Below are 16717 nucleotides of genomic sequence, written 5' to 3' on the forward strand. Positions count from 1 at the left end.
AGCTGTTATTTTAGGCTCTCCGCTCCGTGGTCATTTGAAATATTCTCACTCGGTTCTCTGAACATTATTCATGTACCTCTGTACGCCATTACCTTTGATCTAAGGTAATAGTTGTTGGCAGAAGAACTGTCTTTAGAATTTAGCTCTTGGCGAGTGTTTCTCAAGGCTCTCCCTTAGTCCCACTATTAATTATAGTCCACAATAAAGGCATAGCTCATTGTATAAAATTGAACGCCTGCTATATTTCAATTACACGCAGTTATACTATGGTTTAACCTGTAATCAGTAAAGTTGAAGGTTTCTTTATAAAGTTGATGAAAATTCAGTTTGGTTTAAACTGGATATTATTTGTTGGTATTCTTAAGAGGATGTTATATACGTTGCTTTGACGATGGTCTTTAGATTACTCTACTGCTTGCTTCCGGTAAACTTTTAAGTATGCTTGTAAAAGGAAGATGCTCTCTCTCTCTCTCTCTCTCTCTCTCTCTCTCGTTCATTTGCTCTCCAATGCGGAGGAGGAGAGCTCGTGCAAAAGAAGAAATCGACGAGAAGTGTTCGCCCGTTTAGCATGCCTCAAGAGAGGTGCGGGGCCTGTTCATAATGATTCCTCAAACTGTCTTCCCACAAAGGGCTCTTAACGGAATTAACAACGTTTTTAATATTCCTTCGGCCATGCTGAAAGCATTTTGCCAGTAGATGTCTCTATCCCACTGTGAACTATTATTTATTATTAAAGGACTCTTGTCACCTTCCCCTCTCGGAACTTACACGGAGCCAATTACTGTAATAGAACATCAATATGCAGATTGTCCTTAAGTGAGGTCTGTCGTGCTTCTTAAGTCGTTGTTGCTTTTAAGGCATTCGCCTCGCTGAAAACTTTGTGTACGGTACCTTTCATTTAATCTTCTCTCTCTCTCTCTCTCGCTCGTAATTTTCTCCTAAATTAAGGCAAAGTGTCCTGTTTATTAAGCTTCTTTGTCGCTTGGCGTACTAACTCCCACATTATATATTTTTTTCCCCCTCTAAGCCTGTAAAGAGGGTTGCTGAGAAGTTTAACGTGTTTACTGAACAAATTGGTTGTTTGCAATATTCTCTGAAGGAATGCAGACAGGTTCTCTCTCTGTGTATTTTTTTTTCTTTTTTGCGTTGCCTGTTAACACTCACGAAATGTGTTCTTCCGAATCGTATAAGCTGCACACTGTACTAAATTTCCTAATTTTCGTGGGCCCAAAGTAATAATACATTTACAGATTAAATTATCCTCTAAATGCACTTATTCCTCAAACTATTAGGAACATTCGAATCCGTAGTGTTTAAGTGTAGCCCGTGGAAAGTTTAATTTAAAAGTTATTTGCAAATAAAATACTGAAATGACTAATGTAGGAAAAAATAACCAAAAGTTCAGAAGCCTAATTAATTAGTAATTAACGATTAAGAGTCTTAGTCTAAGAGTAAAAAAAACTCCATAAATTCCTCTCTCTCTGTTCTGCACAACGAAATTCCTGTTATGTAAATCTTTAAATGAAATTCCTGAATATCATTTAATATTCCAATATTTGCCTAACTTCTCGTGGTATTTTCAATCGGATTGTTGCTTGCCATTCTTCCATCAACATCTTATTCGGAATTCCATCAGAATTCATTCTACGAACATGTCAGAACCACAGCAGCTCTTCCAATTTCATTAAATCTGCAATTCCCTCCCTTTTATTAAGTTCATTTCTCATCGTCCCGTTTGTTTCTCATCCTCTCCAGCTATTCGTGGTTATATTCATTTTTCTGAGGCATTTGATTTAATGCCATTAATTTATTTTTCCTCCGACCTATTTGTATTTAAGATTATTGGTAAATTATTGTTTAATAAATTTTTATCTTCAGCTCTTTACGTGTTTTATTATTCTTCCGAATTTAATCAGTATTGTTTTTCTGCCCATATTTTTCTTGCTCTATTCTTAATTGACGTAGTCGAATTGTTTTTGAATATTATTATTCAAAGTTAATCGAAGTACTCGTGTATTGTTGACTTGTTTAATATGTTCTTAATTAATCTTTATCAATCTTTCAGATTTCCATATTTTTAATATCTTTGAAAGTTAAATTTAAATTATAACTGTCAGAATTTGACCTATTCGTATGCAGTGTACAGTTTATCAAAATTTCCTCATATCGTTTGGTTTTCTGTTGTGAACACTGATCGTCTGCACATTTTATACAGTGTGTTTTTAACTGTCGTCTGATCCACATAATTGCATATATCTCCAGTTGTGCTTGCGGAAACAACGTATAATTTACTTGACGTGTAGATTGGAAGCTTAAGGATAGATGGCAGCACGCATTGTATGCATGCGCAGTATCGCCATTCACTTTCTGAGTAAGTCATAGCGTTAGTCCTACAATAGATGCTTTGTTATGGAGCGATATTTCAAACTCAATTCTTTGTAGAAGTTAGACAGAAATATAGACAGTATTTCAAGACACACAAGTTACCAAATAAGTTCACTATATAGAAGTTGATCAGCCATCAGGACCTAAAAAATTCCTGACAACTAAGTCAAAACTATGGGTGAAACTACTGTAAAATTCAAAGGTAGCACGCATGTGATGACCCTAGGGAGGTGCTTAACATCCCCTCAGTTAAGGCCCTTTAAAAAGTTAAGGCCCAAAATACCTTCTCCAGACAGCCTTGGACCTGGCGAGGGAGGAAACAAATTGAGGGAACATGCCAAATTGTAGGTATAATGAAACAAACTTGTTCAAGAAAGGGCCATGAGGAATAAAGGCCTGACGTAGCCGAGTGGTCAAGAGCGAGAGTGCATAGCACGCGTTCCTTCAGTGGACCGGGGTTCAAGCCCGTGACTACTAAATACGACAAATATTTGTATTGAAGATTTATTGTAAACTCTACTGGCTTCGTTGTCGTGCCGGAGTATAAACAGAAAATTTGAATATAATAATGCCCCTTAAAGGCCTGTAGGATTAAATTTCAAAGAGTTGTGATAAAAATCACCCATAGACTTAACATGGGGAGGGGGGACCGCTTTTGGCCTAAATCACCATCGGAGCACCTTGGGAATGGCTGAAAATTACTGGAGACGAGTAAATTTACATGCCGATTAAGATGGAACCATCAAAACCGTTGCCCAAACTTCCTCTCTTCTGGTTCTGGTGGCTAGCTACTTCCGGTTCTATACTAACCTATGGTAACTTGTGAGGAACCCACTGGTTATACAGTTATGCATTGAGAGGAGTATTAGGACAGACGGGAATAAACTGGGGAGGGGTTAATCGAACTGCTGTTTAATATGGCATAGTTCAAAAAAAGTTAAGGCACCACATTCCTCTCTTCCACTTTTGGTGGCTACTTCCGGTTCCATAGTAACCTATAGTTATACTGGAAGGATGCCCTTATCCGATTTAAGGTGAGAGAAATGTGATAACAGGTCTAAAATTACATGACAGGAACAACGCTTTCTCCCGATCAACATCCTACACCCAAAATTAAGATTCGACCTTCCTCTCATCCACTTCCGGTTATCTGTTATCTACTTCCGGTTCTCACACAAACCTATGGCACCTATGGCAGACAAACAGTGACAGCAAGCAAGCAGCCGTGGGTGAATGATCGTGTGTCAATTGGAGCTTCGCATGAAGAGGGATAAGGCCTCAACCCGTGGGAATCCCCATGTATGAGTAATAATCTGGGTGAACTTAACCTGCACAAAAATGTGTGACGAGTGAAATTGACTGCACGAGTGAATGAAAATGTCCTAATTAACTATAATGAATATGCGCTCCTGAATATCTGATGAAAATAATAAATAAATTAAAAAATAAAAATAATTCTAAAACATTGTGGCTGCAGATTAAGACATGTAATTGTAATATGAATGAGCCGGTCATGCGTGCGCTGTTCATATTCAGGGTGCTGTAATCACGTTTGTGTGCAAGCTTGAGTGAGGCTTGGAAAATGGAAGAGTGTGCGTTGTAACCAGCCTGTCCCTTGTCGGCACGTGGAGTGTGTACCTTATTTCGATGATAGGTGCCCCAAACATGACTGCAGCTGGGGAGCACAACCTACCCGGACACGCCCCCCACTACCTGTGCTGACAGCATTCCTCTTCTTAGGAAGCACAGCGTGAGATACTGACGCTGGTTGCAACTGGTCTGACTGGCGTAGGATTGTCAGACCCTTCTGACTCATCAAGCAATAGATGGCGACTAACCCCCCCTCCGTAATGTGCACGTGGACTACGGCCTAGGGAACACATAACAAATTAAAGGTAAGCCCCCACATAGGGCACCCTGCAACGTGGGGTTCCACCAGGGTCCCTGCTGCCAAATGCCAGGACATAACAACAGAACCCAACGTAATACTACACACACAACACTTTCCTGCCATTTACAGTAGCACTGTATTTCTTCACAGCGTACGTATGACGCAGATGTGGGAAACTACAGGTGGCGCCTGACCTAAACGCTATGCACACTATGATCTCCCCACGAAACTTTCACTTAGTGGCACTCTACCACCCCAAATACTTTATGCTGTTCTTAATATCCCTCCCGTGGAGGGTGGGCCGCCTCTGCGGGGATGCTGTTCTGTCCCTCATCCTTCGAATTCCTGGTAGAAATCTTCCGGTTCCACCTTCTTAGACTGCGCCTATCCTCCAAACTTGAACTGTCACACCCGCACTCCTTTCCAATAAAAATTTCTTTCTTATTTTGTTAGCGACAGAGCCCTCTCTGGTAAGCTCTGCCACTGCCAGGGTTCGCCCCGCTAGAGTATCTAATCCCTACTCCCTGGCGCGGCTCCCATGCCTGGTACGGTAACCAGGGATCGGTGGTGTTCCACGGGCCCCTAGGCTAAGAGGCCAGAATGGCAACATAACCGTACATGGCACTGCATAAACCACATATCACTCACGCTATCTGGCCCTTAGGGTCCTGCATTCAACACAAAAGAACTGATCGCAGAGTTGTGGGAAACCACTGGTACTATATACAAGTTGATTTAAAAGTTTCGAGACTGGCTGCCTAACAGACAAACCGCGTAACGGTAAGCATGTCAGTAAAAGACGAGACCTTTCCGCAGAAAACGAATCGTCGGGGGTTCGAATGGTGGGCACTTCCAACATCTCTTATGATGCATTGTGACCTTGTACAACAGGTCTACACATCAATCCAATTATATGATGTTCCTGCAGTTGTGTACCGAAGATATACGGAATTGTATGGATTCAGCGTCTTTGAACACCATGTATGTTTTAATGTCCTTGATATTAATAATGGCTACTTTCTTTTCTTCAAAGATTTCCTAATCCTACGAAATTGAGAAAAGATTTCCTGCTTTCCAAGATAAAATAACCAAGCTTAGAAATCACAGTTGGTAACGATCGTAATTCGCCAAAGGTTGCTCGCGTTCAGCCAAATAACAAAACACCTATTACAGCTAATCACCTCCCTGCGAGAATTCTCATTACCTCCGCAACGCTCAGTTCTATTGACCTGAAGCCGTAGATGATGTTGACCTTCCGCCTCTATCTTTCGATCCCCGGAAAGCACGAGCAAAAACAGTAGCTAGATAACTACACTTAACGGTACGGTCCCTGACGGGAGCCTTCGGAGTTAATGACTTCATCCGCGCTGTCCAACGCATGTGTCCACTCTGGCTAATGTGCGCCATTACCCAACTTTAACTCGCTCCAGGAGGTCTCGGTCACTTAGCGTTAGTAAGGACGACCTTTCGTTCTATTCAGGAAATGACCAGAGAAATGACTTTCGCAAGTTCGAAGCTGCGGAAGGTCCGATAAGGAGGAGAATTCTGGGGATTAGAAATGGGACTAATGGACAGACGTGATGGTGGAGATTTGGCTGCTTTGACACAAAGGGTGAAAATAACCTCAGAGATAGTGTCTCGTGAATGACAGGAGAGTATTTATTAAATCTCTTAATTAAAGTGATTTGTGGTAGACGCGTTTGTACAAACGTCGAAATAATGGAAAAGGAGGTGGGAAGACAAGGGTCAAGCTAGTGCACAGTGTGGAACCCCTAATTAGAGACAATTTTACACATTTATTCAAAAAGTATATGTCAAGTAGTAGTAGTAAACATCATATTTATATACTGTATTGTTCCAAATGAGCACTTATAGGATGAGGTGGAACGAGCTCTTCAGAATAAAGATCCGCAACCATCCAATGCTTAGGGCTAAACTGGGAGCTACTCGCTGTTAGGTACACTCATTGACCCAAAAATTAGAAAACTTTTGCGTCAACAGATAATTAAACGTACTGTATGCAAGTGTAAGTTAGTTAAATATAGGCTGCCACATGGTATGATCACTTAATCCCTTGCTATCAGATAAATACTATACACTTTCATGGGACTTTTTAGTCGATCCAGTCATATGGAATGATCTTTCCGATTTTCAGAAAGGACTTATTATTGCAGTACGTTTAACAGGAACCAAAATCGAGAAAACAAAAGAATTCACTGGTGTGTCGAAAGAGACCATCTTAAAAGTATGCGAGTATAGCTCTAAATGGAAGAAATTCAGCAAAAAAGTCGGTACTCTAAGTCAGAGACCGGAATTTAAAGTGAATTGTGCGTCAGAAGGGAAGATTCAGTGAGCCGGGATTAACTGAAAATTCATTTTAGGCAATGAAAGACCCATTTCTAACAGAATTATGGGCGGGAATTGAAGAATCTTTATACGAAAGTGTTGTAGAATCTGTGCGCATATCGAAAGAATCTCCAAGACGACTCTGAAACAGTGGAAAATGATCACGTGTCTGACGAGTCTCGATTTTCACATCACTGGTACGGCAAAAACGCGGCACGAAACTCATGAAGCCGTGCATCCAGACTGTCTCCTGTCCCACTCAAGCGGCTGGAGGTGGTACATGCTATGAGATAGGAGACAGTCTGGTTGCACGGCTTCATGAGTTTCGTGCCGCGTTTTTGCCGTACCACTGATGTGAAAATCGAGACTCGTCAGACACATGATCATTTTACACTATTGCACAGTCCAGTCTTGGTGTTGGTAGCACCAACACCAAGGATTGCAATGGATCTTTTCAAGACGACAATGCAGATAACCACCATGCAAAAGTTGTGTCCGAATGGTTCGAGAGACATTCCCAAGATTTCCAACATCTACCCTGGCTGCCTAATTATCCAGATGTGAATCCAATTGAGAATGTCTGGAATATATTGGAAAGCCAGTTCGACTTCACAAGTCTCTACCGACTACAATACAACAAATATCCTGATGGAAGAATGGTCAAATCTCTTATCAGGCACCTAGAGGAATCCATGCGACGCGTGCGCGGACTGTAATTCAGGCAAATGGTGGTCCTATTAGATATTGAATAAATGTTTCCAATTTTTTGGCCAGTGTGCTTAGGCGTAGCTAATAAAGTGGCTACTATGTGTATATGCACAATGTAACTGGGAAAACTTTAATCTGTAATGTGCAAATAGGAAAATGAAGTTCAAAGTTAAATAGAAACCATATAACTCTTGGAATGATTCATCGGCCCACATTATCAGCTGCTATATCCACTTTTGTTTACACGTTGCGCGCTCTCGCAGTAATACGATGAATAGTGATGTTACTCACTCACGCCATGTGGAAAAGGCAGAAAGAATGAATGAAGAAAGGAACCTCAAGAACTTTTTGTGAGTCTTGGGCGAAGGGCGCGTTGGTTTATTTCATCTGCAAAACAGTCAAACGTGCTATAAAATACACGCAATTTGCAAGCGAAATATTCTGACACCTCGTAGAATTAATTGGCTCAGCGCAAACTCTGAGCAACACAGCACAGCCACTCTGTGTACCCCAATGGTGTTGGCTGGAACAGTGAGGTAACTGCTTCCGCGCGTTAGCAGCTCCACTACCATATGTCCCATCATATCCCATGCTGTGTCTTTGTGATTTGTAGTTACTCTAACAGCTGTTCTCTATTCTGTGGTTATTCTTCCTGTACGGATAGATTTTGTAATTTCTTCTCAGAACATATTTCGGCTGCTGATAGGCTGGAATTCATTAATGGTTGCCTACGAGGGTGCGCCTTACCTTCTGTTTTCTGTTACTGTACATTCTTTCCAAGAATTCACTTAGGTCGACCCTTTCTTCTGCCATTTTGCGAATTTACAGACCCTTAAATCGGTACCTGCTGTTACGCACTCTCATGAACTGGTCTGGGTCCCTAGATACAAATATCCCCAATCTGACTGCCTCCCTTAGGTCTGTTGTTATTTTGAATTATTCGTCAAACCCGTTGAGGTGCTGCCATATGCTCAATACCTTTCTTGTAACCGAAAAACAATGGGTCAATGCTCTTCGAATTTTACCTGCTCCAATGTATCAATTTGAATATAATTAATACGTTAAATAATTACAGGATATTTAAATATTTATTGAATTCTGCAAGATGGAATACCAAAATGTGACATAACTGCATTTTTTGTATTGTTTCGTCAGGATTTCTGTCAAAAGAATCAGGGAATAGTTAGAAGGGGGAAACTACGTTTGGATTTGATCACATATACCCGAAGTAATAAAGACATCCACGCGAAACCCTTTTACCATCACACTACTGCTATGGTTGCGCTTATAACAACCTGAGTTGCAATGCCAATTAGTCATTTGCGCAAGCGGATCAATTATTTAATTTCGTATTTAAAAATTAACTCTTTAAATTTATTAATATCATAAACTCTATTCTTGCTTCAGACTTTTCGGATGATACGTGATTTGTCTTTGTAGATGCAAAATTCGAGGCCAGTATCGTGAACATATTCAAGAAAGACTTTGATAATGTGTAATTGACTGATTCGGATATATTTCCATAGCGACCTATACGTGCATTAAATGGTTTAACTGATCTCGATATTACTAGGATGATACTGAGAAAGTTTCAGATATTTAAAAAAAAAAGCCATTGATCTGTGAAGAAAGTGTGGCTTTACTGCAGTTTATTCACTTCCCTACACATAGGAAACCATCCCACCAGACTAGATAGCAATCTAAAATGTAATCATGTTGTCTTGAAAAAACGAACACCCCGCAACTCTTTTTAAAGAAGTCGCCATCATCTGAAGAGGAAAATGACAAGAGTAGTAACCTCTGGTCAGTTTTCTTACAGGAACCGTTGATCATCCATCTTCCTAAACACTGATCACTGTCGACACTGCGCAGATTCATGCTGCTGCTGCTACAGAAACATCCTTCATAAAAATATTAACCGTAGTAACTGTAACTATAAAGAATCTGAAAGCAATCACTTTTTCGCACTAATAGAAGTGCTTCTGTAACACTAAAGAAGGCAAAAGCTTGAATTTCAATCACTTTTCAGAAGTTTCTGTTACCCAGAAATACTTTCTTATTCCAGTAGTTGGGATTATCTGCATTAATTGCTGAGTACATTACATCCGTTATTTAACAAGATTAAAATAATTTGTGAAAGTTACTGAGGATTACTGCAAGAATTTGTCAGATTCCATTAGAAAATGACAAATTATCTTTTGTCCTTCCGCCCCACGCTCTCGTCCCCCGCCTCATTTTCCCCTTCCCTGTAATGGTATACCGTCTCCTCCTCTCTCTGCCACTCTCTTGTCATTCCGAGAAAACACCGGATCTTGCTGATAGCTTCTACCATTCTGCTACTGCTGACTCACTCCTCCTTATTCCATTATGGTGCGAGGATGCTAATAGTCCCGAGCATGTCACCAATCTGGCGGGCTACTACTTACATCAACTCTTCAGGATGAAGTTGTGAGGGGCGCTGAAAGTTTTCTCGTAAGGAAATGCTGTCGTTACATCCTTTCTGTGCATATTTCAGAGAGAGAGAGAGAGAGAGAGAATGTTTCCACTTCCTGTTTATGTCGCATTCTTCTAGTAGAGGGCACCATCATGAAACTTTGCATTGTATAAATGGCCTCCGGCAAATATTAATAACTTGATTTAATTTTAATAACAAGATTTAACTTTCGTGGAATATCTAGTTATATCTAGTTGCTATGAGTGGCAATTTATAAACATATTTACCTAAGGGTTAGGTCAACCTGTTTCATTTAATGGTGCTGACTTTAAATACTACTTTGCATATGGATGTTAAAAAACATAAACAAATAAAATTAATTTTTAAAAAAATCCTAATATTTTTCAGCACACATTCTCAAATATCTTTAAGTAAAGTCAAATTTTCAAAAATTATTTTTTATCAAATATAAGATATGAGTAATAAAGAGGTCAAAAATAAGATACAGTTTAAAGTTCAGTAGTTGGTTTATTTAATTAGTAAATTCCCTTCCCAGTGACATATTTTTTATGATTATTTATATCTTTTATTCCGAGTTGAAAGAACATTCATTTCATTCAATTTTTTTGTCAAAAGAATAAAAGAAAGAGAATAAAATAAAATAAGCCGCGTGCATCTGATCACTTATTCTCGAAAAACACACGTGAAGCTCGTGAAACATTTGAAACTCTTCTATCCATTACACTGCTAGTTCAACTGTTTTATTTGTGCTTATAATATTCTGATTTCAGTAGCAATTTGCGCGAACGCAATAATTACTTAATTTTGTATTTAAACATTAACACATTAACCAGAATTTAATGTCATAAACTGAATTTCCGGTTGAGATTTTCGAATGATATGTGATTTATCTTTGTAGATGCGAAAATTTGAGACCAATATTGTGTATAAATGCATATTAAAGAATGGTTTTGATAATGTATAATAGACAGATTCCAAAGGTTTGTTTATTTATTTATTTAACAATATAACAGGAGTAGAAAGCAGTTCGTTAGAAGTAGCCTGTTTTTAGATCCTTCATTGAACTTTATATAAGAAAAAATGCGATTACTTTAAATCTTCTTAAGCTCGTCAGTATCCAAAGTATTCAGAATAGTCAAAAAACCTGATTGCGGAGTCTCCATTTTATTTTAAGCTAGGAAAAAAAAAAAAAAAAAAAATTGCCAGTGTTCTTGAAGTGTGAATTCGTGGAAATTTAAAACTGGAAATAAAATCGATCAAAGGAATCAACTGGAAATAAGGTCTCTTGGATTAAGCAAATAAAATTATTATTAAAAGAAGTTGCGTTATACAATCCCTTTACCATAACTATTAATCTTTTTTTTCCCCCCGAAAACAAAAATATCCCTCTTTTGTAATTGCTTAATATAAAAAGGTTCAACTGGAATTATGATCGATCAAAGTTCAGAAATTCAAATTCGTGGGCAGATTTCAAAAAAGAAATTGCGTGAAATCTTTAAAAAAAATGAATCGAATATCTTAATGTTATTTTCTTTAATTTTTAAATAAAGAAATTTTAAACTATAAAAACACTGTGAATGTGTTTTTTTTTTTTTTTTTCCTGCCACCTATATTCAAGGGTATTCCGACTGCATACACGAGTAATAAAATGAAAAAAGGGCGTTTTTTCTGATACATACCCAAAAAATTCTAATTATTCAGTTTTGTAGCTGTTTTAATAATTATCACAACTGTGGAAACGTTCAGTGACATTATTTTATATTTCTTTATTTTGCAGGTCCACTTGTACTTCTCAGCACTACCAGAGGATGTCGTTCCGTATGTGAACAGTGTCGGGGAAAAAAACCGGATCAAACAACTTCTCCATCAGCTTCCTCCCCACGACAACGAAGTGCGTTACTGCAATGGACTCAGTGACGAAGAGAAACGTGAATTGCGGATGTTCTCTGCACAGCGGAAGAGGGAAGCGCTGGGTCGTGGAACCGTCCGACAACTGCCAGTCACCCTACCAGAGCTGATGACCTGTGAAAACGTAAGATCTCAATGTAAACACTATAAGAATAAAGGTGGCGTTGCAGTTGATAACAATAAAATTGTCGATTTTTCGGGAAAGATTTTCAGCATTTCAGTTTTCTGCACTTGCGCGAATAACAAATTTATATCGTAGTCATTTAACAAAATTGATTCTTTTTGTAGGATTAAAGGTGATAGTTTTATTCCTGGTTGTTGAATTAATTTAATTTGATTTTTAACGAAGCATTGACAACTTAGTCCATAATGAGTCTCTTCCAGTAAATCTGTTCATGTCTGTTATCTTATATATATGAGGCCGTTTTTATATAATAGTTAAAATGTTAGGTCTTGTTTATTTTAATGCGATAGGTGATGCAATTGTTTAGTGTCTATAGTTTTAATTTTAACACATATCATTCAAATTTTTGATATCCAGATGTGAAAGTGAGTCTCCCTCACTTACGAAAAACTCTTTGTGGATAGGATGTTCCCATTTATTTTAAGACTATGATGAAATGCTTCCACCTAAGCTGATTTTTTTAATAAACGAAACAGCCGGTTCTGAGCTTTAAGGAATTCAAAGCCCCCTCCCCATCACCAGTTCTTCCTGAGAAACCCTTGTAACTCTGAGTCTTCAGTGAACGGTGCATTAGTTAGATTTTGAAAAGACATAAATCAAAAGTAAAATTATCTAAAAGGAATAATTTTTTTTCAGGTGACTCCGAATTGATCGACAACACAGAATCAAAAGTGCGTGCATTTATATCGGCCTATTTTCATATAAATGGGTATTTATGCTGTCCGAAGATAAATGAAAGCTCAGAAGGTATTCTTATGCGCTAGCCAACTGATCCGTGAATGATAGACCAGTCCGCAATAGTGTATGCAGAATATTAAGACAGCATGTGCACTTCAAATCACCGTAACGTCATATAGTCAGCATCCCTTCTACGCTTTCATTCTTTTGTTAGTTTCCTCAACAGTTTAACCCCTTTTTTACCTGTTTCAAGTATCACAATGGGCAAGCTTTTAACATTGAACAATAATATTGCATTTTCACGTCCTTCCTCTGTACTTTAAATTGCTGAAATAAATCCGATAACGATAAGTAACTAAATGAAATTTGCATACCCCACATTGGCCTCCCTTAGCTGTCAGCAAATTAAAAAAAGGGGGGAGGGAGGGAGTGAATATACCTATGCCTATATAAGGTGAATCATAAACCTCTTTCTTTTTTACTGTAAAAGCAGAAAAACAATAAATGACTAAGATATCATGATAAAACATTCGCATATTAAATTTTTAAAATAATCCAGCTAGTACGGTTACCGTAAAGTTCAAAATGGCGGTCCATTAGCCTCCATTATATTCATCAAATACAGAACACTTCTTTTTATTACATTTGGCATAAGACCAATTTTGGCGTTTCCAAAGGGTAATTCAAAATAGAGCTATAGATTACTCTTTGGAAACGCTTCAATAATCTATTGTTTTGAAGTGTTTTTGAAGGCCTAGATTTACAGTAAACTTTTTTTTTTTTTTTTTAGATAACCAAACAGGAAAATATGTGCTGTGATTAAATCTGTTGACCTCGATCGGACAACAATTTGGAAGGAGTTAATTTCTGTTTAAATAAGAAGATTTTCGCCTCTCCAACACACACACACAATTATGAGATTTAACCCGGAAAACTCCTATTTGAAAACCGCTTCGTTAGACAAGACAAGAACAAATTGGTTGGGAAATATCTATAACAAGGAAGACGGCTGGAATAAAACATTCTGACATTTCAAACATTTTATATTTATATACCGAACTGAATGTATTTTTTTTTTTTTTTTTTGAGCGCCTGCTACAATAGCAGTTTGCTATTTGCAGGTGCAGATTATGAAAAGATATAAATAAAATACAATAATCGCAATGTTTAAATTGTGACACGAGGAAGAATTTATCGTGTCAAAAGCGGCACGCGTTTTTTTTTTTTTTTTTTTTTTTTTGTTTAGCCAAGCACTATTGTAAGCAATATACTGTACTGTGGTCTAGGATTGGCGTACGTGGTTAAAACGCAACTAAATCATCTGAGGGAAGAAAAAAGAAAAATATATATATATATATATATATATATGTAAAAAAAATTATTTTTCGCTTGTATTTCCTGAATTTATTTTTATAAGCGAGACAGACGTGTTCAGTTCATAAAGTTTTAGTTTCCCTTTCTCTCGCTTACTTTCCCTACACAGACAGACAGACAGAACAACGCTTGTCTCGCATCTCCGAGCCCAGTTGTCTGCTTTTCTTCCGCATCCTCCGTCACCATGGCACCGCAAAGCGCCAGACTGTCGGAAAGACGAGTGAAGAAGGGATTGCGAGAGAGCTTTCTAACTCCGGCGTATTGCAGTTCAGACGTTCCACTTAAGTAGTTCGCTTTCAACTCTGAATTGCGAACGCGCTACTTGCATCGTCATTTGTTGCGTGGAAAACTGAACTGTTCAAGAATCCAGTTCGCTTTATCGAAAGGGAAAGATAATCGGGGCAAGCGGGCGGCGCTGTTTTACAGTAATACCACATAAGTTGCCTTAATCAACTCACGTTCTGAAGACTTTTCTGTAGATGACAGAAATCCGTAATTTCCTAGTCATTGTAAAACACGCTGATTTCGAGGATCTGGAAAGTACGCTTTGTATGAATCGATCCAATACGTGAAGCTGTAAATACAAACTGAAATTTCCACAAGTGGGCATTCCGGAAGTGCTGCCATCTATTGAAAATTGTCGACACTGTACTGTAATTTAAGACTACAGAGTTTAAGGAAATCTAGAGTCCGCAAAGTGCTGCATATGGGTAGAAGTAACCCCAAAGTAACGTGCCAACTGGGTGGTGTTACACTCAGGGTAGTGGAGAATGAAAAGGACCTGGAGGTAATTGCGCAGTCAAATGTGCAAGTTCTCTGAACAGTGCAGACGTGCTGCCAGAGCAAGTCATGGAGTTTTGTCAATGATATACAGGAATTTTGTGGTCAAAATTCCTGGTCAGGCCACACCTAGAGTACTGTATACAGGTCTGGAGGCCTAATTTCAAGAAGGATGTAGAGCTGCTGGAACGAGTGCAGAGAAGGGCAACGAGATTAGTGAATGGAACAAAGGGGTGCTCTTACCAAGAAAGGCTTAAGTTCTGCAAATTGCAGCGTCCGGAGACTAAGCATGTGCGAGGTGATCTAATTGAGGTGTATAAGGCCTTGAATGGGTTGAGCATGCCCAATGCTGATTATTTTGAGCAAGAGGATTCTTCCTCTTGCTCAGAATAATCGCCTGAGAAGACATAAATTCAAATTGAGGAAAGACGGTTGTAGGATAGATGTGCGGAAGTTTGCCTTTAGCCAACGGGTGGTTAATTGCTGGAACAGACTTCCATCTGTCGTTGTAGAAGTTGACAGATTAAATAGATTGAAACTATACAAACATTTGGAACGAATGCATGGGTGAAACTGGAAAGTTTTTTTTGGCTGATGCTATATATAAGCTTGCTTTCTTGCATCATATGCTAATGCGGATTGTCTTTTATTCGTAAAAGAGACGACACCAAATAAATAAAGAAAAAAAGTTTGCCTTTCTGTTACTAATGTTTGTATCCCGGAGGAACCAATGCAACTGAACTTTGCACAACTTCCTCTTTAATTCATGGTAAGTTTGAGCTTCGTTTGGATCCGAAATTGTGATTTATTTTATTTATTTTTTTTTAACTCTAACATAATTTAAATTATTCAAAATGCTTATTAGAGTGATTTTCAGAACGATATGCCTCTGTGATACCAAAGTATTATAGCGTATTAATTTCTCTAGGCAAATGTCGGATATTGGTATATTTGCCCGGACAATTAATACCAGTTATTGTTTATTTTTTTTGCAAACAATAAATAATTCTTCCCTGGCGCACTAGAAGCGCTAAATGGAGTAAACGTGGCACTGAAAATAATATTTTACAATATTTAGAATTTACAAAATATCACTTAAGGGAATTATTCAAAAGTCACCAGCGAGTATTTTTAAACCTTGTTTAATTTGTAAACGAATCCGTGAGTAAAAAATCGCAACTACAAGATTGACCACAAGAAAGCTGATATCCCTTAAGTAACATTTTCATTTTGTTTTTTAAATTATAATTAATGTTATTATCTGTTTATGCATGCTCAATATTTATATCTATTATTATACGCTATTTATTTTTATCGAAACCTGCTCTTGATACTTCTGATTTGAATAGAAATAAGATCTGAATTAATATAGGTTCTGTCTTGCCAGTAAATACGGGAGAACAGTATTTGAGATGAGGGGAATCAGTTGAGATTTATTTCTTTGTTCTTTATTTGTTCTAAGAGCTTTGTTAATGAGGATGCCTAGAGTGCCAGAGAAGCTACCTCGTTAAGTCCAGTTAACTCAGCATTAGGCAGAATTTAAAAAGGGTGCGGTTTTGATGGGGATAAATTTAGTTCATGTTCATCTGGTTTATCACTTAATAAGCCTGGAGTTTGCTCACATGATTTTGGGACATCCACTCTTCAATATAGTTTGTTTATATACACAGACAAAGCAACGTGAGTGCTTATTAATAATGCAGACTTCGGTTACAAAGCACTGCTGATGGCTCAAATAATTGTTTCTATCCGACCCGCATTTGGGACTGTATAACTCTGTTCGGTTGTAAAATAAACTGAAGAGTCGAAATCCTCAACTGTTTTAAAACACATATCTTAGATCATTTGATGCAGGTGTAATTTTCATGAAGACCCGCAAAGCAAATGACCTGCAGGTGTTATGAAAACCAAGAAGAAATTATTTAATTTCATACAGCCAAGTGACACTTGAGCCGCTATGATGTTTGAATTAATAAATGATGTGATGGCAGTTCTGTACGCATGCTTC

General features: G+C 38.1%; 1 protein-coding gene across 3 annotated transcripts in view; it reads left to right on the forward strand.

Annotated features, from left to right (window-relative positions):
- LOC150086897 (uncharacterized) overlaps window positions 1-16717 on the forward strand; it is a 304701-nt gene that overhangs the window by 261834 nt on the left and 26150 nt on the right. For all 3 annotated transcript variants that reach the window (XM_090372793.1, XM_090372794.1, XM_090372795.1), the window contains one exon: window positions 11563-11817. In XM_090372793.1, the coding sequence (XP_090228919.1) occupies window positions 11563-11817 (255 nt within the window). The remainder of the gene's footprint in view (window positions 1-11562; window positions 11818-16717) is intronic.

This window comes from Mastigoproctus giganteus, chromosome 4 (genome assembly GCF_048544385.1).
Source record: "Mastigoproctus giganteus isolate SK-2022 chromosome 4, ASM4854438v1, whole genome shotgun sequence".
NCBI classification, from domain to species: Eukaryota; Metazoa; Arthropoda; class Arachnida; order Uropygi; family Thelyphonidae; genus Mastigoproctus; species Mastigoproctus giganteus.